The 27,908-nt window shown below is 37.8% G+C and overlaps 1 protein-coding gene across 8 annotated transcripts in view; it reads right to left on the reverse strand.

Moving 5' to 3' along the window:
• FHOD3 (formin homology 2 domain containing 3) overlaps positions 1-27,908 on the reverse strand; it is a 356,118-nt gene that overhangs the window by 303,296 nt on the left and 24,914 nt on the right. For all 8 annotated transcript variants that reach the window (XM_065752844.1, XM_065752840.1, XM_065752839.1 and 5 more), the window contains exons 2-3: positions 23,156-23,262; positions 9,803-9,867 (exon numbers count right to left, since the gene is read on the reverse strand). In XM_065752844.1, the coding sequence (XP_065608916.1) occupies positions 9,803-9,867; positions 23,156-23,262 (172 nt within the window). The remainder of the gene's footprint in view (positions 1-9,802; positions 9,868-23,155; positions 23,263-27,908) is intronic.

Raw genomic sequence — 27,908 nt, forward strand, 5'->3', positions numbered from 1 at the left:
TTCTCAGAGTACTGTTACATATGATGCAAACACGCTTTCTTTAGAAATTTTCTGCAGTATATCAGCAAAAGACAAAAGTAGAAACATCTCCTGATGAGCCTGTAAGAGGGACCACTTGTGCATGTTCTTCTAACCAGCAAGGCACAGAAAAGGACTGACAGCTGGCTGACATCATCTTCCTCTGCGTTACAGAGCAGCTCACCAGGCTCTTGCACAGACAGAACCAGCTCTTCAACCACACAAGCTGAGCTATAAACCCACTACTCCAGGCCTTCTGTGCCTAGCATGCCAAGAAGCTTTCCAGGCTCACAACTGTCTGTGTTTCACAAAAGGCCAGGAAGAAAGCAAATCTCTCCAGTGGCATTTGACTTTGAACAGCCTCCTGAACAGCCAGTGAACCTAATTTTAGGATTATAGAAGCAAGGAAGCCATCTAACTGGGAAATTTCCCTCCTCACTATATCAAGAAGCTAACTTGTGGTGCCAGGTTTAGACATCCTGAAATTATAAGCGGCCTTAAAGCTGACATATAATCTTTGTCAACAGTCATGGTGAGAAATAAACTAACAAAATTTATTTTTGAAGCACACAGTTTACAAATGCATTCTTCATGTTTTAAGAGCAAGACCAGAGCTAAATATTTCATGTCTGAGAGGTTAAAAGAAGCCTGATACGTAACTTCAGACATACCAGGATCATTTCAAGATGCTAAATATGAATATACAAGTCTTGTGACATCCTACTATGTAAACAGTATGCTATTCCATTTGCAGTAATCTTTATTTAAAATTCAAGCAGAGAAGTTGTCATTAATCTCTTTAGAGCTTTCATAGTTTTTTTTTTTTTGTGTGTTGTATTGAGACTTAAAATGGAAACAAAAGACTTTAATGAGATATCATAGTTAAAACACAGGGTGCAAAAAATGTCTTCAAGATTACGTTTTAGAATGCTTACAGCACTATCCATGAAATACTCAAAAAAATCCAAAAAACACCACCACATTCATCTCTTCCTTTTCCAGAGAAATATCACCACATCCTTGACTTCACCAGGCTCATATGAGTATAAAGCCATAATGGCCACTCAGCACATCTGTTTGTGGCACACCCTGAACCAGAGATAAGTATTTCATCTAAATGCTTCTGAAGGTACCACTGAAATATTTTGCACTACTGCACATTTGTTCTTTTTTAATTTGTTGTTACTGAATATGAATGGATCTCATTTATTTTACAGAAGACAATGTATTACATCAGAAAGCTGTGCCACCTATTTTAAATAAAGCTCTATAGCCTTTGGGATATTTCTTTCATGAAGGAAAGAAGTTGAGATGCAACCCCATTACATATTAAAACATTTAAATTTATACAGAAATAAAACAGCTATACATGGAAAAGACAAGTTACATAAAGGGAAGAGCTGAAGATAAGAAATCAACAGCACACAATTTGAATGGCGGAATGAAAACTTTCACAACACGCAATCCAGAAATAACATGGATACTAGGCCAGAGAGCAACTTAACTGTTAGAGACAGTACATTTAGTATTACATACAGAAGTGAAAAAAAAAACCCTTTTATCCAAACATGCTAGGAAGCCACATATATTCTATATCACCACTTCCAGACCTTGAGACAGTAACAAAACTTAACTGTCCTGTCATTACACACAAAGATTGAAACAACACAACCTTGGTTTGAAAAGAAGCTATTAATATACTCAGCTTGGCAATGAGCTCACAAGAAGTTAGCAAGGTTTTTGAGACATCAATGAACATTTTACTTACTGCTACTTGCAGACTGAAGCACATGTATGACTTTCAGGCACATATCTTATGACTCTGCATAACTCTTAGGACTCTTAATGGTGTGTGTTCATTGTCTTATTTAAGTTAACAAAAAATAAATGATCATAAAGCCTGACTGAGTATGCAATCATCTGTGGTATGTGGTATTCAAATAACAGAATAAAACTCACTCATTAGAAAGCAGAAATCAGACATACAGTGAATGAAAAAGATACATTACAGAAAAGAAAACATACAGGGAACATTTCCTTATTTCTTGCACAGGATCTCCCTCAGTAATTTGTTAGTAAGAAAGTAGCCTAGACAATTTCTAGAATATTATAGCGTTTTTAGTTTAGTATTTTGTTCCTACTAAATAGGATGCGCAAGGTTTCCGCAAAGCTCTATTTTTTTTATTACTATTATTTTTTAAACCACTGCTCCCATTGTGATACTGACATGCCAATGCCTCTGACATCATGGGCAAACACAATAAAGTAGGAGGTATTACGTTTGGAGCAACCTACATAATCTGAACCAAACTCGTGTGGTTTTTATCTTCCAAATGAAGCACTTTCAGACAGGTTAAAAAAAATAAATCATACCACGAGATACTCAACTCTTGGCCACAAAGCCACAAAACTCAACATAGTAGATAGTATTGTAGCCACCATGTATTTACAGAGTTAAGCATTTTTGTGGACCACTATTGACAGGCTTAAAAACGGTTTTAAAGATTACAAAAATTTTCTCATTAATTTTAGAGCTAAATTTACAAATATGCACATTAAAAATCTATGTATCAGTAATGTGATACTTTACATATATTTTTTTTTAATATCTGAAATATCTAAGTTGGCTTGTGGCAGGGGAAAGGAGAGAACTAAAGCATCATACTACTTAGTTTCCTGGCTTTATGAAGAGATGAATTCCTTTAAGGTCCTAGTAAAGATAATTGGATGGTTTTTGATTGCTTTAAAAAGCTTTTAGAATTAAATTATCTTAGTATTTGTTAAGAGTCAAAAGGACATGCCTTCTCCCTTGCACATTTTCTACATGTTGCAAGAAACACAAATTACTACGGAAGTCTAAGTTGTCTTTAAAGAAGTCATGATGAAGGCATCCCAATTCAGACATCTCACTCAATTTCTGCAGCGCTTTCAGGTGCAAGTCAGATAAGCTTCCACACTGCAACACAATGCTTCCCAAGACAAAAAAAAAGCATCCCACCAGCACGCTCCACAGTGGTCCTTTCAAAAGTGGAACAAGCCTTTTTTAAACAGAAATTCACTGCTTTAAAGCAGCAATCTATTGCTCAAGGAGGCTTTATCTGCTCTACAGTTTCTTATTTTGCTACAAAGCCTATTATAAAAATTACAATTTACATGAAAAATGCAGAAAACTCTTGGAAATTTCCCTGCTTAAAATTGAAGACCTTCTGAAATCATACAGACTCATACAGAACTGATTCTTAACTTCCTTGATGAGGTGGCTAAATAACGGTTCATGAGGAAATGCTGGAGTTAATCCAACAAAGGAAGTTGACTAAAAGTATGCATTAGGAATATTACAAAAAATCTAACATTTCAACATAATAGTGTACATTTTTAAGAACAAAACCATAGGTATATTTATATGGATAGATTTTCACACAGCAAACTGATTGGGGGACCATGGGACTTTACTTAGAGCATTTACCTTATTAGAGCATCTGTGTTCCACATTCTGAGCAAAGCAAACTTAAATAATCCTAAAAAGCTCAAAAGTGTTTTTATCATATTCTGTGTTTCACTCAATTTGGAATAAAGCAGAACCAGATATCTTCAGTCACATCTGGAAGCAAGCCCCAGTACCATCTGCACTACCCTAACTAGAACTCATGTTATACCATTAAAAAAGCCTAACTCTTAAAGGAAAATAAATTAAAAAGACTTTGAAATGCACTTTTCACATTTTTTCAGTTCGTTTGATGTCAGTTTACATCCAATGAACATGTTTACTACTGTCTCCATTTAATCCAGGACTTTTACCAAGTTACAGCAAGAACCATAAGTGTATCAGGAGTACAAATCCATAATGCAGCAACATGAAGTCCATTAATCATAATTTCTTCTGTCTCAATTATGCTAAGAAGATTCTGATGAAGCAATTTCAGCTCACCTCTGTGTTACCATCAGCACAAAGAACTCAAAACCACAGCACTTCCGACAAATTCTCAAGGCACCTCTTTTGTTCCCTTTAAATTAAATCTGAATCAGTTGCGCATTTTGCTGAACTGCTAATGCTCTCCACATGTTCTTTCCCTCAAACTGAAAATGTTTTCTGTTAGGAATGCCTCACATTGAACAGAAAACTGCAAAATGCCCTTCAAACAAACCAAAGCGCCTCTCTTCCTTCTAACTTTCCTTTGAGCATATAAATCCAACTTGCCCAAATGAAGAGCTCAATTGAAAGACCTAATGCCACAACTAAACTTCCTTTAGGAAAATGTTTTAAGTAGGCTTTCTTTTAGCATATTTGGAGACTCATGGAAGGATAAGGAAAATTAAAGTTCCGTAAACTATACCCTTATAGGTATTAAAAAATTCTCAACTATCAACTACAGGAGCTCCACAGTCTCCACAACTTTAAGAACTCTATGGCAGCACACATACAGATATAATCTGTTATATATGTAGAAGGAAGCATCTGATGTGATAAAGTAACACTAAGATGGAGTGTGGGTACAGGCTTAACTCTGTCTTCAAGGAATTGGGTACGACACAATTTTGCACATATTCTTAACCAGATTGTGTCTTTTCTACACTTCTGTACAGTACTTACGAAAAGATAAACCATGTTTTTTCACCAGTTCTATGCATCTTCTCTGTAACATGGGGCCAGATACAGTTATTGACTTATGATTTTATCATAGAGAAACCATTGCAGTTCACTGCGGGAAGGTACTTGCAGCTCAAGCTCTTGGAGGGGAAGGGCATAGAGAAGGTTCAACACATGCAGGGACAGTTGCAGGATATACCTGCTGTAACATATACATAAGTCCACATAACAGAAAACTTCACACAGAAAAAAGGATCAAATACTTATTTTAGCTATTAAAGGACAAATAAAAACAGCTGGTTTCCACTGCAGTTACTGCTAGCTTATGGTTTCCCTCAGGTATCACAGGACAAAAAGAGCTCAGCAAGACATTTATGATTACATTTCATAAGAGTTATCAAGAACAATAAGATGTCAAAGAAAATGCAACCCAAATAGCTGTGTGAAAAGGATAGATTATTGCTGTTAACCTTGCTGGATAAAACGCCCTAAAAACAGGCTGGTCATGCAGAGATGCAACTTTTTGTTAGAGCACATGCTTGAGAATAATCACACAATCACAGAATTGTAGCAGTTGTAAGGGACCTCTAGAGATCATCAACTACAATCCCCCTCAAAGCAGGTTCCCGGCAGCAGGAAAATGGACAATAACAATGAAAGCACCAAGAAAGGCAGGCATGCCGTACTCTACCATGTTCCAGTAAATCTGAAACTGCCTATGTACTAAAACCAGCAGAATGGGATTATAAAACCTCTTACAATGACAAATAATGCATATAGATTTATACATTTGGATTGAGCACAGCCCTGACAAAAGAGACCTGGGGGTACTGGTGAATGGCAAGCTGGACATGAGCCAACAATGTGCTCACACAGCCCAGAAAGCCAAACGTATCCGGGGCTTCATCAAAAGAAGAGTGGCCAGCAGGATAAGGAAGGCGATGCTGCCCCTCTGCTCTGTGCTGGTGATGCCACACCTGGAATATTGTGTCCAGAATCTGGAGAGACGCAGACCTGCTGAAGTGTGTCCAGAAAAGGGCCACAAAAACAATGAGTGGTATGGAACACCTCTCCCATGGCGACAGGCTGAGAGCTGGAGCTGTTCAGCCTGGAGGAGAGAAGGCTGCAAGGTGACCTGATAGCAGCCTTTCAATAACTGAAGGGAAGATACAGCAAAGAAGGGAACAGACTCTTTAGCAGGGCCTGTGGCAACAGAAAAAGCAGGAATAGTTTCAGGCTCAAAGAATTTAGATAGAAGGAAAAGATCTTTTACAGTTGAGGGTGGTGAGGGTATATACTGCACACAGGTACACATGGTACCTTTACCTCTCAAAATCCTGAGGAGTCCTGAGGGAAAAAAAAGTAGTGGCCAGACAACTGAAGCACAACCAGCAAGGCAATAGCATCTGTCCAGTCACACAGTGAAGACCAGAGTTTCAATTTCACTAGAGCTTTAAAACTACCATGTCCAAGCATCACACTGACTCAAGTCTTCAGTTAAGTTCCAGGTGCATAAGTTTTTGACAGTGTCGTGTTCTTACTTCAACCCTACATCCTTCATTTATAGTGGATGTTATCAAGGCTTCAGCTGAGGCCTGTAATTCTTGTACACATACAAATTAAATTTATGTTAAGAAACAAATAAGTATAAACAAGGAAAGTCAGATGGCTGCCAAAAATACTAGAAAGACTTTTCCCTCATGGGCTTTTAATTCACAATAAACGTAACTAGAATCAATAAACATAACTACAATAAAAGGCCCAGTTTGACAAATCTTGCAGGAAAAAAAAAAGCACAACATCAACTTACACAACACAGTTCAAGAATTGGTATTCCTCCACTAAGGACCCTTAACATCAACAGGTGCAAGAGCGCCTCCATAACTTCCAATTACTTAACATTCTATAAACAAAAATGTTTTTGGCAAATCTTTTCACATGAAAGAAGACTGTAAACATCAGTTAGTATAAATACACTCATCTCTGAATAGGTTTTTTAATTAGTACTGACATTTTAATCAGGATCAAGCCAAAACAAGAGAATAAGTAGGGTTATATTTAAGGGAAAATGTATTCCGCGGTGCTGACTGTGCCTTGGATATATAGCAAAAACTCAACTTGAGATATATATTAAATATATAACATATTATATATAATATACGTATTTTATTTTATATATATATTTGTATATTTGTCCCAATGAATTAAATTAAGCTGAAACGCTCTGGAGTTGAGTGGTAGGCTACACAGCAGAAAATAGTATTCCCTAACAACTTTCACACTCAGGTTATAAAGCTCTATTCCTTCTTTGCACTGCTAAAAACAAAATAGAACAAACAAACAAAAACAACACTTCCATAAACTACAGATTTGACTTGAAACTTGCAGAAACTTAAGTCTTGCTAAATACTGGCCTGTAGTTAATAAATCCTTTGAAACTAGAATCCAAAAGAATTCCCCAAAGAAGTGAAGCCACTAATGCTTCGTTTGGACATTACAATATAAACACTGGTGCATTTCCCACAATTTAGAGCTATAATATACCAGAGAGATGAAAACACATTGGTACAGCTTACAGATGGGAGCTTTAATGACATGAAAGCTATTTCTCTAAAGCAAAGTCAGGTCTTCAAAGCAAAGTCGGCAGGAAGCTCTGAGGCAAGGGCATTACAGGACAAGCTATGGCTTCTCAGCAAGCAGCCCTAGCTAGCCAGGGTTGACACTGCAAAGGCAGTTATGATTCTAAACACAGTGCTTTCCAGGGATATTGTGAGGACAGTCATATTTCCAATACAGACTGGCAGAAGGGAAAGAAAACAAAGCAAGATGCTTTCACACCACATAACAGTCTCAAACAGCTCTAGTTCTTGACTTCTGTTCTACATATGTAATGCCTAAGTACTGAAAGTTAAATATATTTAAAAAAAAACAACAAAAAAACCCCAAAGATTTAACAGGTAGCTGATGTGAAAGGACATGCAAAATGAAGTACAGTACCCACTGCCAGTGAAACAACCCTCCCATTCCGTGACAACTTGGACTGACAGGCACAGTTTACCACGTGAGGACAGTATTAAGAATGGCAGAGGGTTTCTGATTGCTTCAAATTATCTCATACCAAAAAATTAGATGCATTTGGTACACAGAAATGCAAAAGGAGAGAAAAGAAACTACAGGTTCCAGAGGTTGTATCAAAAACTTATCCTAGAAATCAAAACTTTGGCAGAGGATGGAAATTAGAAGCAGATCTTGCACTTGGCTTTTAAGCCTGTAATGAACCAAGCCAAAACAACCATAGACAAACACACCTCAGTTCTAAAAGACTGAAATCTGGACTCTATTTTTGCAGCCTAGCTTCCTCCATATTCAGCACTAAATGTACCATTGCTGCCAGAGTACAACAGCACCTGACAAAGAAATATGCTTTCATAGAAGAACAACTACAACACATACGCAGTAATAGAATCATAGTGGTTGGAAAGGACCTCTAGAGATTGAGTCCAACCCCCCTGCCAAAGCAGGCTCCCTACACCAGGTCACACAGGTAGGCATCCAGGCAGGTCTTGAATATCTCCAGAGAAGGAGACCCCACAACCCCCCTGTGCAGCTGTGCCAGTGCTCCGTCACCCTCACCGTAAAGAAGTTCTTGTGCACATTCGTGCAGAACCTCCTGTGCTGCAGTTTCTGTCCATTCCCCCTTGTCCTGTCTCCACACACTGCTGAAAAGAGTCTGGCCTCACCACTTTGTCCCCCACACCTCAGATATTTATAAACCTGGATCAGGTCCCCTCTCAGTCTTCTCTCCTCAAGGCTATAGAGACCCAGTTCACTTAGCGTTTCTTCATAGGCCTAATTGCCCCCAGTAAATTCACTCACAAGCAGACTGAAACAAAGCAACCACAGATAGAAGCTCAAAACCTTGTGCTGATTCCTGCACTCCAGGCAGGAATGAAACACGAAAAGCCCTTTATAGAACTTCAATTGAGGACACATATTGCTGCATTGGTCTGTTTTGCCAAAGACATTCCTAGATCCAACAAGAACAAGTTTCCCTAAACTGCTTGTAATTTCATTCATATTTATAAAGTCATCCCAGACTCTGTACCATCTCTATTCCTCCTCTACTACTTAACATGTAGGCTTGCTCAAATCGACAGTAGTAAAGGAGAATCTGTTCCTGCATGATGCAGCCTTAAGTTTGCTCTCAATGGGAGGTATTTGAGGAATTCTGTAGGTTGCTTTTGCTCAATTCAAATTCCCATAAAGGCCATTTCATAACACATCCTGGGGGCAGGGGAAGAAGTTTTGTTGTATTTAAAGCCTGAATCCTCTGACAACAACAGTACTGTGGAAATAAATGAAAGTTGAAGCTTTGTGTTAAGAAAAGCATCTATATTCCAGTGCTTCTTCCAGTGCTTCAGCAGAGAATTAATGAAGTCCAAACAAGATAAACAAATCGGGTGTCGAATTAGCTATGGAAGAGCTGAAAACAAAACAGGCAACTACGGCACACAGATGATAAACCAGCTGCCCATACCATCTCTGATAACATTACCTGAACACAAACATTAACTTTGCCACTAACACTCAGTGGTAGTCTACAGAACACTGGAGAACATCAGTTCTATCACAGCAGATCTGCCTCCTTTTCTACAATCCAAAAGCTCTTATGACACAATTACCTCAAACTTTTCCTTGCAACAGTAGTGTTTTAACCAGGGTACCTCCAAGACACCAACACCATGATGATGGCAATAAGTGGCCAAGATCCACGACACTTGAAGTAATAAATGGCTCATGCTATTAAAATGCTGAAGTTAGCTGTCCACCAACAGTACTTCAGATTTCCCTTCATGGTTCAGAATACAATCTTCTTTACGGACATACAAAGGCAGAATATAAAAACAAATACAAAAGATATAAATATACAAAAAATATAAATACAAAAGGTAATCCAAGATTCTTTGACAGATGAACAATCACTGTCAAATGCTTATATCTCTGAACTGTTTAACATTGTTAAAGGGTAACTGATATAAGAACTTCAGCAAGCAGCAAACACAACAAAGAAATACATTTAATGGTGTACTGTTTGTACCTTAGAACACTGCTAAGCTGATACATAATCCCTAGATTTGTTTCTCAAGAGATTTTGTTTATTCCTTCTCTTTTTTAGTTTTGTAGAACTTCACTTACCAATACAGGCATGCACTCTCACCGACAGCTGGGTCCTCAAAATTATACTGTGCTTCTTGCCCCTCCTAAAAAGAGGAGATAAATAAATGAGAGAAACTTGAATTTAACTGAGTTTGGGAAAGAAAAAAGACAGGCAGCATTGTGGATTTATAATTGATTCTTATCACCTAAGCTTAATTTAATTGGCAATAAATTATTTTCCCATAAGCCTGTTTTGTCCTTACAGTTACTAGTAAATCACAAAAAGAAAAAACAAAACAAAAAATAACAGAAACAAAACAAAAACACCACAGCCAAAATGCTTTTCCATTTTGCATTCTCTTGTATTTTGTTGAAAAGGGAACTGCGGCTATGTGGGCATCTGGAAGCCAGGACAAGGCCAACTGATTACAAGGATTCTCTATAAATCTGTATTCAAGAAACACCAAGTGACTACACAGATTTTAATTTTTTCCAGAAACTTTAGGATGAGACATTGTCAAATATTAAATGAAAATTTAAGGTCAGGGTAGAAGTTTCTTAAACTTTTGTAAACTTCCTTAAATACCCTAACTTGCCTTTAAAGGACATAAAACATATCCTGGGCTGCAGTGAACAAGTGTAGACAGCTGGTCAATAGGAGACAGTTCTAACCCTCCCCTCCAGCCTTGTGAGACCCCACCTGTGGTACTGCACTCAGCTCTGAGGACCCCAATATATAAGAAGGACATAAACCTGTTGGAGCAGGTCCAGAGGAGGCCACACAGTTTTATCAGAGCTGTGGATTTCTCATTGCCAGAAAGTGAGGCAACCAAATCTTTTGGTTGGCAACTCAGCTAGCAGTAGGGGTTGAAATCAGATGAACTTCAAGGTCATTTCCACTCTAAATCACTGAATAGTTTCATGGTACAGATAGATGTATTTTCCATGCAGCAAAACAAAACTGAGCTCTCCTGCACTGTCTCTGTTTCAGTCACTCCATTTAAGACTGGGATATCTTAATAAGCTGCTACATTCCTCTTTTGTTTTTCTGATGAGTTACATCAGTTGTATTATTTCACTCTGGACAAGAGCACTATTCTTTATTTCTACCAGTCAGCTGACATTAAGACACAGGCAGCACCTTGCCTCCTCATGTGACAGAAGATGAGAGGGCAAGGAAAGCCAAAAGTATTTTCCACTTGTACAGCAGCATATTATCCCTCTTTTCCACAAAACTAGAGACATAATTTATTGTGGGAAAACATGCCAGAAGTGAAACTATTTTTAGAACAAACTCAGATGCAACTTTGAGTTATATTAACCCTGGACCCAGCACTATACAGAAGTCAGAGGCAAATTAAAAAACAGCACAGGCTTGCTCAGCTATATGCTTTATGAAGCTGCTGAGAGATTTCAGGGTTCAATCTTTTGCACGGATGCCTATCAAAACTTCCCACTGTCAGTAACTTAATCAGAACAAAACTTTGCTTTCCAGATAACAATAAAGGTTTTTCCCCACCTTCCTGTACTTTAAGCTACTTGTCTGCTGTTGTTTTGAGAGCACATTTCTCATTACTCTTAAAAGAAAATAGAATGCTTTATATTATCTGCCAGAAAGCTTTGCAAAGAAGGCATGGCAGCGAAAGTTATCAATACCTTTCAAAAAACATCAATATTAAATGTTTAGTTGTTTTGTTTGTTATTTTCTTTTCCAGCTTTTTTTTTATTTTTTTTCTCCTCCTTGTTTGCCCGGCTCTTCTGCTTTCTTTGTGAGAAAAGGCACTCAGGACTCTCAAAGCGCTTACACCAAAACAATCTTAAACTGTCACTCTGCCCTTTGCTACATCCCCTGCCCAGCATCAGATTTACTCCACAAAACTGCTTCTCTTCAACCACACTCTCTCAATGGGCCTGCCTCACTCCAGCACATCTCATCTTTAAAGGCACACAACAATGGTAAAAAAAAATGTTTGAGGTGCTGTGACTCTATGTACATTCCTCATTCTGAAGCTTCTGGAAATAGCAAATAATTTTGATAAGTTCTTGGGGGCAGATGTTCTCTTTCATGAAAATGTATCCAGATACCAAGCTGCAGTTGTTACAAGGCAAGGAAAGAGAAAATTAATACAGCATGCAAACAGCAGAACTGCTAACTGCTTCACGTGCTCTTAAGGATTCAAAACTGTCGGAAATCTAAAATACCCATCCTCAAGGCAATATCTCACATTAAGGCCCCAAGACAGCTGTGCAATTAAATTTCTTCTTACACACAACTTCAAATGCATAAGCAAGCCTATTGACCTTAACAGAAATCACAGGCTATTTATAAGCTTCAAGACATGTTTTTTTGAGTAGGGAAAAATGATCTATTTCAAATGCAGTGTATAGAATCTTCATTTCTTGGTCCATAATTCATTTCACTAAAAGAGAAATGTAAAAAGAGAGAGGTAGGGGGGCAAAGAGAAGAGAACCAGTTTACTATCTAAAAATAAAGCAAACAACCTAATTTCAGACAAGCATCTTTGAAACGACAACTGAAATTCCATTCTCCAGAAACACTGGTAAAGTCACGGTAAAAAAAAAAAAACAAAAAAAACAACCAGGAAGAAGTTGATGAAAAAAGAAATAATTCAGGTTACAAGAAGGATGTTGAGACTGAAAAATAGAAAGGAGATTGTAGCAATTACATCATGCCAGAAACAAAACAGCATGAGGGAAATAAGGAAGAGTCCTTTAGTTTAGAGTGAATCTTTCATTCGAGGCATTAAGACTACTATAAAGTTCTATTAATTTTGAAGCAATACAAGTCAGAATTTAAGAATTTCTTCTTACAGCAGTTGAATCAATTCCCTTGTGATTGTACCAAAACTACCCCCGATCTCAAACCAAAGCAAAGCTCATTTGCAGTGTTGTTCCTATTACTGCCTACAGTCCTTTACATTAATCCATAGGATGTTCTATCAAAATCAAACTCCCACTGAGACATTTGAGATGAAGGAAAACAGGATCCTTTTTCCAGGAAGTTTCACCAATCAACAGTAATTTGCATAGGCAGAGGAAAGAGAACTGAACAAGACCACAGTTGCAATAACTTACATATGCAAATTAGTATCAGGTTTCTAAAAATTAAGTTACAGTAATGTAGTAGTATATGTGGGTCTTCATCTCCTAGTTCTCATGCTGACATTGGCTTCATTATTGCTATTAGACAGGGTAATTACAGATTAACTAGATTTTGGTTTTTTACTGAGGAAGTGGCAGTTCCTCCAAATCTCAACTGGGCATCTCTCAAGGCACATTCTAGAAGTTTCAGTTCAAACTGAACACAGCAGCAAAGGGATCCCAATTCCAGAGGTCCAGAACAATGACCTCATCTTTCCCATTGCTCTATTATGTAGGGGAGAATAACAGCTTACATCCCTTCTCCTCACATCCACACTCCCCCATCCTGCAAAGAGCAGTTGGCTCATGTTTGCAGACTACAAGTAACCTGTGAAACACTATACAATAAACTATATGTTAGAGACAAGCTTACCCTCTTCAGGTTCACCAAACAAAAGGGAAAAGCAACAAAAGTGAAACTGGGTACCAACAAGCGCTATTATCATCTTGCTTTTTCATCAGTTTCAGTTATTACACAGTAAAGCCTTCCTACACCACAACATTCAAACCTTCCTGGCCGTAATCAGTCTTTCATATTATATAGGTTCAGTATTAGGAAATTCCTCACAGCAAGGCCAATTCTGAACCAGGCAGTATTAGATCAGCCAGGCATCCACTTCACTAGTCTAAGCCTCTTCAAAATATCAGATGCAAAGCAAGCACAATAGGTTACTGGACAGAGCTAACTAATGCTGTGGTTGTCACCACTTCATCCCAAAGAGAAGCATTAGGCTGGATAAAAACTAACCTGAATTTAGTAACTGTGTAAATCTACCAATAATAAACATTGAAAATGCTTTAAGATTTGGCCAGCACATGAAGCCAGCTTAACTTGACAACTTACCATATAACATTTCTGCATCTACTACTGCCTGACATAATGATCTAAATGTTATGAAAACCTACCTAACACAGACTCTGCTTTTAGTGGAAAGCTTTCAAAGCACACATGTATAACATATGCTTCATATTTTCTGACAGCTTCTCATTGCACTCAGGTTTCTTGCTCTACCATCAACCTCCTCCAATAATCACATCCATGTTTTTCAAGAGGAGTATCTTAATGAGAACAACATCCAACAAGGATCCCTAAGCCCAACAGTGAGCCACTGACTCCCCAGAGAGGAGCCTGAACAGCACACCATCATAAGCAAAGATGTGGCAAAAGACTTCCTCTAATGTACATTATCTCTGCACTAGCTTTCACCTCTTCTATTTCAGCACCTATGCATGTCCATCTTCACTCGCACATCTTCCATACAGTGAAAAACATTTCTGCAATGGGGTATTGCTTCACAGTCACTTGCACAAGTTCAGACACTTGGTTTTCCTGACACAATAAGCAAAGCGTTTCTTAATCTATCATTAGTCAGACAGCATGAGCCCTAGGTTCTGATTTCAAAGGTGCTAAGTTTGACTGCAGTTTCAATAAGAAATCTACAATAGAATGAAATCTGAAATGCAAAGAATTTCAAATACATTAAAAAATGATGCATAGAAGCCAAGTCTTTCAGAGAGAGAGCAAAAATGTGCACAGAGAGAAAAATTAAGAATCTCCTGAAAGTTATTACCAAGTTCTATCCTAATAAATAATCTTCCTGAGGTTCTTCACAGACTACCATTCAGCAATCCAACTGTCATGTTCCAGTTCACATTATCCTCACTAAATAACAAAGGAGCTCAGGAGGCAAAAGAGTTTGTTGAATGCTGAAATTCAACTCCAAGTACTCTACAAATGGATGATAACGTTAACAGCCATCCCTGGTACAGCATGCACTTGGAGGCGAACACACAAATTTTATCTTTAAATGATTTCAAAGAATTTTCTGTCCCACTCTCACTTTTTTCACCTAACAGCTTTGAGTGAAGTTGTAACGTGCCTGCATTCTGTTACTGCAAGTCAGCTAGTCATTTCACACAGTTTTTATTCAGAGCGTTTCTAGACAATAACACACTGACTGAAGCAATAGTTATTGGACAACAGTGGACAAAAATAAGCAGAAAGACAATACATGATCACACGTTGCTTAAAAAAAAATCTAATTGACTAATTTTGATATAAATCATCCCATATACCCAAAAAGAAAAGTTGGCAGGCAAAATGTTGCAAATTAATAGTGTACACAGCAGTATGCAATGGAACAAAGTATGCTGACACTTGTGCCCATTCTTTCCTTTCCCTCAAAGATTAATCCAGTATCTTTATGTTCAGTATTGCTCCATATTTTCCACCATGAATTTAACCACAAACTGCTTCATTATCTATTAAAAACTTATACATCAATCAGGAGAGATCTTGCAAACACCAGCAAAAGGAAGATCACCCAGGCTTACACAAGCTTACCAACTGCATAACTGTACTACTAAGGACTACGTACTGACTGTAAAATACAAGGTTTTACACTCACCTGCTCTTCACAAGCTCAGTACACAATGGTAATCAGGCAGACATCTTTCCCCTCCTCCCCACTTTCCCTTTTAAAATAGAAATGAAGCAAGATGGAAGGAGAAGGTGAAAGAAAACTAGAAACTTAAGAGTCAAGTAAATCCCCCACAAGATTCAATGAGTGGGGTTCATGATTCACAGTAATAGTTCATTATAATGCTTACTAATATATTCTGAGCAAATATTAATGAAATTCTGGGTGGAGTTTTCTGCTTACCTCACCACAAAGCAACAATTTTTTCCAACAAAGAAATGAATCACCTTCATATACTACTATAATGCAACAACCTTAAATGGTGGAAAATCTGATCCATTTGTTCTTTTTAGAAATTGCTGTGCAGACAAATCTCAGAATCTGGAATATCCCTACTCTTTCCCCTCCTTTCTGAATCATTACAATGGTTATTTCTGTAAATTTCTCATTTTCCACACATCAAATATTTTAAGGGTCTTTGGAGGTTATTAAGGACTGTCTGCTATCTTCAGAAATGACCATTTTGCAAGTGCTGTCCTTATTCATGCACAAACCTGTGTGTGCCCCTTTTACCCCCAAAAGCCGATCAAAACTTCAATCCATATAGACTCATTTCAGCAATTAAGTCTAACCAGACACACTGTGAAACAGCGATGGCAATTACAGGCTAAAATCTTTACGTTTGCAAGAAGAAAACTTTTGAGTTAGCAAACAGTAAATAAATTTGCATCAGAAGTATTATTGTGGTAATATTGTGAGTATATAAAAAAAAAGCTTATTTCTTCAACTTCTTGTCAACTTCGTATTATGTCCTTCCACATAAAAAAAAAAAAACACAATTTGACCAACACTGTTCCAGCCTTAAGCAATGGATTTCTCATTGCTGTCAGTAGCCTCTGCTGGCTATGCATCTCTCCCAGGCATCTTTAGACTAAGTAACATCTGATCATTGGCTTTGATATTACCTGTACTGTAACATTTATGTTAAATTTGGATTTTCACTTCAATCCTCTTTTCACTTAGACCAACAGATGACTTGAAATGAATTTTTGAATAAGATATCAGAAGAACCAGACAGGAAGGTTGGGACAAGTTGCCAAGGAAGAAAATAAAACAAAAATTTCCTGCATCTGGATCACCTAGTGCTTCCATCTCAATAGGCAAAGAGTTCCTTTGGTGCTCCTGACCACACTGGGGTTTAGCTTAACCAGACAGATACATTCTTTTCCTGAGAATGCACTTAGTTTAACCAGAATCAGCAATAACTATTTTAAAACTGTCCCACTTTGCAGAAGGATATGGAAACATATAAGTAGATGCACTTATACGTGCATCCACCTTGAATGATAAATTCACTTCTTTGGCTTAATTTTCTGCTTTTTAGAAACTTTCTATTTTCTTATTTGGCAAGAGTTTCTCCCTAACATGACATACAAGATCTTAAAAAGCTTTTTGCCCTCATGCTAAATCTTATTACTCCGTATTAATCTGGTTTAGAAAACAGGCTGTATTTATTGCTGGACCACTAATGGTTTCTTTAGCAGGAACAATTACTGAGCAATAAACATGAAAAAGAAAATTAATATTTTTCTGCGCTGTTATGGTCTTAACCCTGGCAGAGGTCATTACTTGCACAGCTTCACTACAGGAGATTGGGCTAGTCCCAGATTTGCAGTGGTTTAAGCTGTTAGTTCATCACTGCAGGTTAAATTCAGGACTATTAGTATTTATTTTTTAATCAGAAATAGATTACCTAAGTTTAGTCAGTGGTAAAGGAAATAAAGAAAAACCACACACCAATTGCACTGACAGATGAATTCTCATGGTATAAACAAGAGCGTGAACTTGCTTATACAAACCTACTTCGTGTTTACCATAGCGTAAGAACAAGCATATGAACTGTTGTAGAATGTGTAGGAAGTTCAGGTTTATTTATTTATTTATTTTTTACTAATTACTCAGCACAATTTTGCTTGGCTGTCTGTATGTTCTGAGCAAAGATGCCAGCCAGTTACAGCAGCAGACAGCAGGTACAAAACATTTTCCCGAAAGCTGTCATTCCAAGTTGAGATCCTCAGATTTATCCTTATTATCACAGCAGGCGAGAAGCTCTGAGCAGCTCTACAGCCCTTCCTGGCAGCCCCAGTAGCAGATGATCTATTTATTGAGAAAAGATTTCCTTTGCATACAGTGAAGAGAAACACTTCCAAGCCTCAAGAGCTGCTCACTTCACAACCTCTTCATCAGTAAGGACAGCAGAGGGCAAAGGCAACTATTAGAGGACTTTGATACTAAAGCTAACCATTTTCAAATAGAACAGCTGGTATCGGTAGATTCACAAGCTGCTTTTATTTAAGTTTCCACCTTAAAATATTGGGCTTCTCAGCTATGTGAATCTGCATGCCAAATTTGATATTTAGAAAGTGTTGAGCTAGGAAAAGTTGTAAGGACCGTTCACACATTTTTTGCCTTAGTGCTTCATACAGTATGCAGCAGTCTGGGAGAGAGCTGAGCACAGTAATATTTTTTAAGCAATACATTTTGCAGTGTAAATGATTTTTAAACAGAAGTACTCTTAGCACATTTATTATTAACAGTAGTGACCACTGCAAAAGAGCAGATCTTCAACTGTTTCCAAAATCACTCTGTGTGAGGACTGCTGAGTCACAGCCTGAACCACTGACAGCACCTGAAGGAAAGACCTGATCAGCCCTTGGAACAGAGGTGAAGGCAATTCATTTATGTACAAAAGGGTTTCTTAGACCCCATTTAAGGGCTGACTGCCACTGAGGAAGGATCTCTTGTTGGAGATCCCTCCTTTTGGAGTTCTTTCCTTGCAATCCTAGACCCTCATCAACGGGTGAACATTCATTTTCCTTCCTTTTGTAACATCTTGTTTATGCTGGTACCTTCGCCTTTACGCACTCCAATACAGACAAATTCCCTCTATAGCAGAGAGGTCATTCTTGGGGAAATTCCTTGAGCACACCAGGCTATTCAAGATCTATGAGGGCTGGGATCAAAGACTGTCATTTGAGTCACTCGGTTGGGCAGCACCATGTAGCACTGAGTTCCTCCAAATTTCTGAACCTCTGCATTCCTTGCAGCTGCATGCCTGGATACAAGCAGATGTTACATGATGTATAAAGAACACCTTAAGCAAAGCACAAGAAACTTACATACTCTACCCACTCTAGATACTCATCAGCTTAATAAATTTTCACTCTTCTCAATAAAGAGCAGATTTTCTTGATAGTATTTTAACCTGAAAAAATTTCTTTTGTGCAAGCATTTATTGTGATCATCCACAAGTGTTTTCAGATTCAACATTCTGTCAGAGGAATGTCTAAGCATCAAAAAAAAAAAAATCAGATGATCAAATGCATTTTTCTAAACATAAATAAACCATTACAGTGAGCTATTCCAATCCCTGCAGTTTGCAACAACACCATGACCGTCTTCCATTGGCACCTCCCTTATTTTTCTTGCTATTTGAACTGATTCTACAGAAGACAACAAAACTGGTGAGTCTGCCATCAGTAAACTAGTAAAAGTATGCTGTCCAGGAGTGTACAATCTGCTGCAACTTGCATCCAAGTCGCATCATTTTTGTCAGACAAAAGCTAAGTTGACTTTGAGGTGCATCTCCAATTTCTTCCTCCTGAAAAGTGAGGGAAGTCTTCATTTTCACAGCTATGTTAACCGTAAAGCCTAAGCAGGTAAGAAAATATACACTGAGGTTTAACTAGCTGAATTGGTTTGAGCCAAGGAGTCTAAAAGACTGACAAATGATTTGTCAGAAGTACTTCAAAACAATCTTTCTGCTAAACAGAGGTCTTCAAAACCTGAGGAAATCCCCCTTGCTCTCAGCATGCAATCTGAATGTGCTTTTGTATTCTATGATTTAGGACTATGTTACTTTGTGTGCTACTATTAGAGTCTGTTAAGACATGCCCATAAAAAGAACTCGAACAACTATCAAGAAGTTTATGTACTTAAATTAGAGTTCTTGTTCATTCTACAAGATCATAAGTAAACAGAGTGAAAGATATTCTCTATTTCAGACACTAGAGAAACAGAGCTGATTCTGCTTACTTCCACAATACCTCCTTGCACAATTAGAGGGCCGCAAAGTAACTTATGTTAGAAATAAAAAAAAAAAACAACAATCCATGCCAAACTTGTAAAGCAATAAGGTTACTAGTTGCTCTTATTGACCTTGTTTCCTAACTTGCTAAGCTTGGCCACATTGGCATTCACCCTCACCATCCCAAGCAAAAGCTGTATAAAAATGATTTTACATAGTCCCATAGCTACGTATCTAAAGTTGTGGACTGAAGAAAAGAGTACTGTTCCAGTCTGTATTTTACTCAAGTTTAGCCCTACAGACTAAAAACAGCTTGCCTTCCTAGATAGAAGTTTTGATTCTCCAAGAACGAAGAGAAACTACCAAAAACATATTTTTCATTATGTGCAAAGATTCACAGAAAGGTTTAGATTGGAAGGGATCTTATAGAGCACCCAGATCCAATGCCCTGCTGTGGGCAGGCTTCCCACCCAGCAGATCAAGCAGCCCAGGGCCCAATCCAACCTGGCCTTGAACACCTCCAGGGACGGGACGTTCTCCTAGCTTCTCTAGGCAGCCTGTGGCAGTGCTTTATCACCATCTTTACTAAGAGAAGGAAAATATTTTATTTGCTTAACAGGAATAAGGAAGTAATGCACTTGTATTCAAGTTATTTACAGCTACACATAATAAAACTGTCTAACTGCCACCATATTTCCCTTTCCTCCTGAGGAAAAATAATTCCAGTTTTTCAATGTGCTCATCCAACTCTTCCAAGAGAAAACAGGTAATGGCCATTTCCCATTTAAAAAAAAGGCAGCGCTTTATGCTGAATGCTTCATTAACTTAAAGCCTCCTTTCAGCAGTATTTTTTTTTTAAATACAATTTGGGATAAGTTGTTGAAAACTAATAACAATATTCTGGTTATGTTTAAGAGGAGTTTAACGCCTAACAAACAATAATATTGAAAAAAAGCATGAATATCCAGCTACTAAATCCTTCATTCAGAGTTCAGCAAGCGTCAGTGACCCTGATGATCACAGCAGTTCTGGAATGGTAAAGGTGTAGATCCTGAGGTAGCCTAATCTCAGAAAATTAAAAGCTTTGAAGATTAAGAACAGGACCTTGAAATGACCCAGAGAGAAAGAAAGAGACTAAGTGGTTTCTGCAGCCAGTCTCTCACTGAAAGCAGGCCGCTAAGCCCCAAATGCCCTCAGCCGACTGCAGCTCAAGAGCATTCCAGCTCAGTGCCTCTGTCTCTGCAGGGGTAAAAGATCAGAGCCACAAGACCCCAGAATGGATTTTAGTTTGCCAGAAACTTGGTACAGAGGGAGACATTCCTGATTCCATTTTCTAATTCATATCTAGAATATTTCCTTTTTTCTGGATAATATTACAAGAGTTGCATTTACTCAGAAGTAAACAAGTTACTGGTTCCTACAAGGAAGTTATCTCACAGGTTTCTAAAATTCTGGTTGTCAGTCTTGCTCATCTCCTATCTTACCTTAGGGATCTCTACTTTTTTCACAGTACCAGAATCACTACTTCCAGCTTGCAGTTCCCTCAAACATCAGCTCCCTTCCTACAACACTGCTGACAAGTCAAATACCTCTCTTACCTCATTTTCTGTCTGACCAGTAGTACCCGCTTGCCTTTTAGCTAATTGCCCCAGTGCAAAGTTTTGTACTTTTACTGTGCTATATCCAATCAAAATGCGAAGTTTTCAGGGCTCCAGCCTAAAAGTTATGGAGTAGCTGCATGCAGGGAAGAAGAAGATGGAACCAGAACATCCTCAGCCTCATAACAATTACATGGAAAGTCAACCCCCACATCCTTTAGCAGCCTTGCAGGTTAAGCACGTGCTAGAATTATATAATAAGAGTAGTAGTATGCAGCTTGTATCTACAGGCACCTCAGAAGAGGTGCTGAGGGGAGTATCCCCTCATGTGTTCACCCCTTCTGAAACAAAGGCACGTGTTTTCTGCTCATGTGCTGTTTGCTCACTGCTTTATTCCACAGAACACACCTCAATATTCCTTCTCTCCATTCTCACCACTAAAGCATTTTCCAACTACCAGCACCCACACTATTTACCTTAAAGGCAAGGAAAGTAGGTCTGAAAGAAAGCCGCAGAACAGGCCTCAAGGTCAGATGGGTCACAACAGTAAAACTGGCTGCACCTACCAGACCGTCCTGCTACTGCACTGAAGGCAAGCAGCTGAGGCAGGAGAACACAGTAGTTCCCATCCACCTGCATTACCAGACAGATAAATGGAGAGCAGGCAAAAAAAAAAAAAAATAAGAGGGCTACAGGACGATGCATATACAGACTGTTCTCTCAATTTCACATAACTCATGCAATAGCAACTTGTATGTCAAATTTTTACGATGTATCACAATACACTCAGTCTCCTATCACTCTGTTCATCTTGGCACAGGAATGAAGGAACTCCCAACACACTTCACATTTGAAGTCAATGGAAGATTCAATTGCTTGACTGACAACTGGTTACATAATTAAGAGGAAGCCTACACACACTTGTAAAATACACAAGAATATAACATGTTGGTTTTTTTTGGTTTTTTTTTTTTGAGATCAACATATTAAACACAACTCTAAGAAACACAGCTTCATAGTTTTGGTCTGGGAGGTTTGTTTGTTTTCACTTCTTTCCTCTTCTGTCCCCGGATCACCTCTACAGAGATAATTAGAGTTCTGTTTCAATAGCAATTTACATCACAGACTTTAAATGCCAAAAGGAAGTAAATTAAAATCAAGGTGGAAGGAAAGTCACCTGCAATTTTGAGTGAGAAGTCTGGGAAAAAAAAAAGCACAAAATAGTCTCTGGCTTGCACAATTTTTTAGATTAATTTTTTAAGAAGCTCTTATATCTCCGATGAATACTATCACAGGAGGTAGATAAACCCATAAAAGCAAAAGGATGACATCTTTTAATGCCAACAAGCCCTGATCAATTAAGAATGCAGTTAATTTCTTCTGGCACAGCTAGACTATTCACATGCATGATGTCTATGCCAAAATGCAGCCACGCAATTAATAACTAGGTAGTCCAATATAACAACAAACAAGGCAAAAATAGCTCTAGACCAAATGTTGATTGTACATCCAAACAAGACACTCACCTAAAAGGCCCAAAAAAAGATATTTCTAAATAGCAATTTTTATGCATGCATATGTACACGTATATACATACAAATAGACATCAATTCTTTTTTCATTTGATTCTCATCACAGAGAGTACAGAAAGCTGTGCCAAAGCAACAGGACTGAACAAGCAATAATTCAGAAAAAAAGTCAGTACAAGTTTCTTCTTCAAGAGTACACAAGTATTAAAATCTCAAGGCAAAAATAAATTGAGTTTATAACCTCAAGAACACCACTGATAGAATCTTCTAAACTGGTTGTAACAAAATAGGTAAGATCTGAGTTATAACCAAGCATATTTACCAAGTTGCAAAGAACAATTCAGTGTATTAGAATTGTCAAGGCAGTCACTCTGATGTTCCTTCATAGTACACCACCTTATTTTAGAGAAGCTGTACATGTGAATATAGATGGGGAAGTCATAAGACTCTTAATCGTAGGAAGAGAGGGACCTACATGCTTATGCAGGAAAGGAACAGAAAATTCTATACTGACCTAAATGCACAAAGATAACCGCAAAAACTCCTAAAATATTAATGCTGCTTTTTTTATCTAAATTCAGTAAACATTTACTTACCCAGCATCTTCCTGGAAGCCCTCCAATTCATCTCTTTGTTCAGCTAGAGTGGATTCTAAGTCCAGATAGGTACCATTGTGAGACAGCTGTAGAGTGCAGTCATCAAGCTGTAGGAACACAGTTCAGAACATCAGATTTAGGCAGCAATTCATTTTGATATACCTCTAACATAGGCATTCCCCTTTCTATGACTACAGACAAGATCTCCCTAAAACCAGCCATATGGAGGGAGTAGAAAATGGGTATTGCTAGCCATTTTTCACAAACCCAAGTCCATATTCACTAGACCATGCTTGGTCTATTACCTTCCCATCAAAGTTTCAGGCTTCCAGTAACTCTCAGGAAGCCACAATTTTATCTGGAAGTCAATATCAGAAATCAATTATCAAATTTCCTATCACGGATTTATTTATGCAAGAAAAGTAAACAGATAATCTTCCAGGGCTATTCTGAATTACTTGCCTTGGAAGGATCATGAAAGAGCTACATTTCAATGCGTAACTGATAAGAGCGTGACTTTTGAGTTAGCCCACACTACTGTGTTTTGCACTGCTTACATCTTAAAAAAAAAGTTCATCTTCTGGAGAAAGGGAAAGAGCAGAAGGAGACGTTCTGTTTGAAACTACTCCACTTTTACTTTTCTTTTCGCCACTGGTGAAAGAGTAAGCACCTCAATGCGAACATGAGTTTTCACTTTAACTCCTAAGGATTAAAGAAAGAAAAGAACCTCCAAGCCCAGCCCCCTGATATTAAGAATAACAACAGTATTACTATTCTGTATCTTTCTGGGTAAAAAGGATATTATTAACCTAGGCTAATTTAAAATACAGTCTTTAGAGAAGAAAGACTAAATACTGCTCTGGGAAACTTTCTCCCAGTAGCCCAGGACATAAAATGAAATGCTAATTTATTCAAAGTAATGGCAAAAGGCAAATCACTAATTAGATAAATGTTCTGCTGTCACTATGGAGATTAGGAAATTTGCCCACAATTTCCAATTATACTGCATAATTAGGAAAAAGGAACAATGCTTTACTAATGTACTGACTTTAGTGTATAAAAAGCATGATGAGGACAGGAAGTTCTTCATGTACAAGATAAAGGAAAATAGTACATTCTACCTATTTTCATCTCATCTCCATAGTTTCAGCCAGGATAGTATTCATTCAGGCTTTAAAGCATTGTATCCATTAATAGGAGTCATGGTAATAGAAGTAGTAGTATCTTTTATTTCCCTGACTTAACAATGAATCTTGTCAAAAAGACTTTCTCACTTGCATACACACAGACCTGGAAGGCAGCAAAACAATACTTCCAAAAAACAGAGCAAATATTACAGGAATAAACTCTTAAATCATCCTTTTATATGGTCATTATGCTACTGTTCATCTTCACCTCCAAGCCTGCGCTCTCATATATAATAGAAAAAGAGATATCTTATGATTATTTTTTTAATTAGTAAAATTGTCTGACTTCTTCAGCACAAAGAATGGCTGATGTTCACTCATTAGCGCTTATTAGTAGCGATTCATTATGTCAAATTTCTCCCCTCTGTCCAGTGTTAATCCCATGTTTATCTGCTATGCATCACTTCTCCCCGTCTCTGTAGACTGTTTCTATCTAGCTCATTTGGGACGTGCTCTTCTCATTGATCATAACTCACATTAAAATTCCTTATTAGTGCACATGTTTTCCTAGGACAATCAAGAGGCAAAACTTAAAGTTCTTCAGAAAATAAACTATTTAACTGAGCAGTTTTCCATAACCATCAGCAAGATGGCCATTCAGCTTTTTAGAAATTATTTCTATTTATTTATTTCCAATTCTTTTTATTTTCTATTTATTTATTTATCTATATCTATCTATCTATCTATTTATATTCTATTTATTTATATACACTACCTACTTGTCCCAAAATTGAGAGCAAGATTTTGTTGTTGTTAAAATGCTTAGCTCATTAATACCACCACAAGATGTTTTTATAACCATTTTCATAACCATTTTTTTTTCTAAAATTTCTCTTGTCAGTCCCTCCAAACGTTAATCATTTTCACATCTTCCTGTGTGTTCACGAAGAGCCAAGAAACATTACAAAAAAGTCATATTTATTATACATTATATACATATAGTTGCATCATATATTTACATTATTTTTGAGCATAATAAATTTCTGCTCTTTAAATCATTCCCACAAAAGTAGTCAAATGCTCTTTGAAAAGTGAAACAGAATGACAGCTTCAACAGAAGAAACTGTATTGATGCCCTATTGAGTCATCTCCACAATTAGAAATTCTTTAAATAACCCTGAAATAGAGTTTTCCCACAGATAATTACATCAGGGAAATGTAAGAAAAAGAAACAGGAAGCACATAGTAGGACCATAAGATTATGAGCACTAGTTACAATACTGTGATCTTATAGCTATAATAAAGACAGTTGCGCAAACAAAGCAAACTGATTAAACAGTTAAAATATCAGAATACCTAATACCAAAGTTCACTATCCCCTCAGCCTTGCATCATATCAGAGCACAAAGCCCTGCCAGACAAGAGGAGAGTGGCGCCCCATCTCCGAACCTCAGCAGGACCACAGAAAGAGAACAAGGTCAGACTTGTCAAAGTCCAGCTTCACCCTCCCCTTGAGTCACCCCCACTTCACCACCAAAAGCCTCAAGGAGCCCTCAGGAGCAATATTTCCTAATTGTCATGGGAAAACACAGGCAGGGGAATGCTAAACAATCATCTCTTGCAGTGCTCTTTATGGATTCCAGGAAATGATGAATACTGGATGGACAGGCAGTTCAACATCATCTTACACAGGAAATCAGACTCAGTAACTTCAGCTAGTCTCCCAACCTCTGGAGCCCAAATACTTGTATAGCAAGGCCACTGAGCTTTGGAGTATTAAATAGTCCAATAGCAGTACAAAGACAATGACTTCTAATCTTGTTTTAAACACCCACTTATCTTCATCAATAAGATGATCACAAATAAGCCCTTGTTACTGTGCAATGAGGAAACTTTGCCGTTTTGTATATTTGGAGCAGATGTTATAAAGAAATTCCTTATAATAACGTGCACTAGATGCACTAGAACAGGTTGCCCAGAGAAGTTGTGTATGTCCCATATTTGCACATAATTCAAGGCCAGGCTGAATGAATCTTTGCGCAACATGGTCTAGTGGAAAGGTGTTTCCATCCACAGCACAAGATCAGAACCAGATACTGTTGCGACGTTCTCTTCCCAGTGATGAGAAACCACATTAAAATTTCTTAGTAACCCTTATTGGCACACATATTCTATGCCAATATTTGTGACAAAAAGTCACAAACAATTCCATGTAGTTCTACAATTCTCCAAAATTTCACAGCTTTAGGAACAGAGAACCAGGAACCATACATAGAGCAAAAGGCAAACAGCACCAAGAGAAGACAACTATCAGACAGTTGCCCGATGCCATTTAAGTTACCACTGCCACCTTCAGAAACTACAACAGGGTGTTGTTCAATTAAACAAACAAAAAAAAAAAGAGCAGAGTTTGGTTGATTTTTTTTTCCATCTAATGTCTTTAGTTCCTTGCAATCCAAGAGCAGCATCCAAACAAGGCACACAAGGTGGAAGGGTGGAAGCCAGAAGAACAAAGCACTTGCACCTGAATACAGACACACACAGCAAGGTGCACACATGCTCCAGGCTGCGCAATGTGGCCTGCTCCTCCAAATATGCACTGGTCATCTTGCTCACAAAGCACAGAGAGTAAACAACCCAACAGTCAACACATACTGTACCATACCAACTGAAACTTTTGGAAGTCTGTTTTCCATAGTAAGACACCACTGAGTTAGCACACAGCCAAAGTTAACTTTCCTTTGGCTTGTTTTAATGCCACTGTCCCAAGGCAGTTGCAGGAAGACAAAAAATTAAGAGGGATGTAAATGCCAGGTTCACCCTCCCTGCCTTTCAGAAAGCATAAGATCAGAACCAGAAACTATTAGAAAAATTTCTTGGCTATTTATTCCAAGACAAAAAAATGCAAGTTTTTATTTTTTATTAAAAAAAAAAACCTTATAGAGAATTGCTCTTCAACCTCCATTTCCTTCCCAAGAAATCATGAAGAAGAATGGATTTGGATAAATGACTGTTCACGTCTCTCTTGAACTCCAAGAATGTGCTAAAGAGTCAACAGCCATCATGGGCAAAAACTGAGTCCAACACCTTTGTGATATTATCTTAAGTAGGATGGACTTGTTTATCAGTGTTGGCACAAGCTACCAGAACTACTCAAAACTGCAGTCAGAAGCAAAGACTGATCAAATTTCTAGCAATTTCAGCTGGAGCTACTGGACAGATAATTTTGCACATTTTGCTGTTTCCAGAATTACAGGGAAATGAAATGCATAAAAATAAGTTGAAGTAACCCAGTATCAAAATCCCTCTTCAATTCTAGCTCCTGGCACAGATTCAGAAAACCCTTATCTTATTCAAGTGTCTTGCTCATCTTTCATTTAATTGTCATTCGGTGGTAATTGTTCCTATTAGCGCTGGAATCTCCTTACTACCCACAGGATGCTTTGCAAAGTAGGGAATTATTGATTAAAAAAAAATACAAAACCCTTTACATTAAAATTTTCCTTTTTCAATCAAAAGTCTTGTTTTACTTTACAGATCACATGCCTGACACATTTTCACACTCCAGCTAAATGTGCTCCTTCCTGGTTCAGTTCTGTCTAGTGGAACTGCAATCCTGTTACTAA

The sequence above is a fragment of the Cyrtonyx montezumae genome, unplaced genomic scaffold (genome assembly GCF_038088225.1).
Source record: "Cyrtonyx montezumae isolate F1298 unplaced genomic scaffold, pur_monq_1.0 scaffold_8, whole genome shotgun sequence".
Classification (NCBI taxonomy): domain Eukaryota; kingdom Metazoa; phylum Chordata; class Aves; order Galliformes; family Odontophoridae; genus Cyrtonyx; species Cyrtonyx montezumae.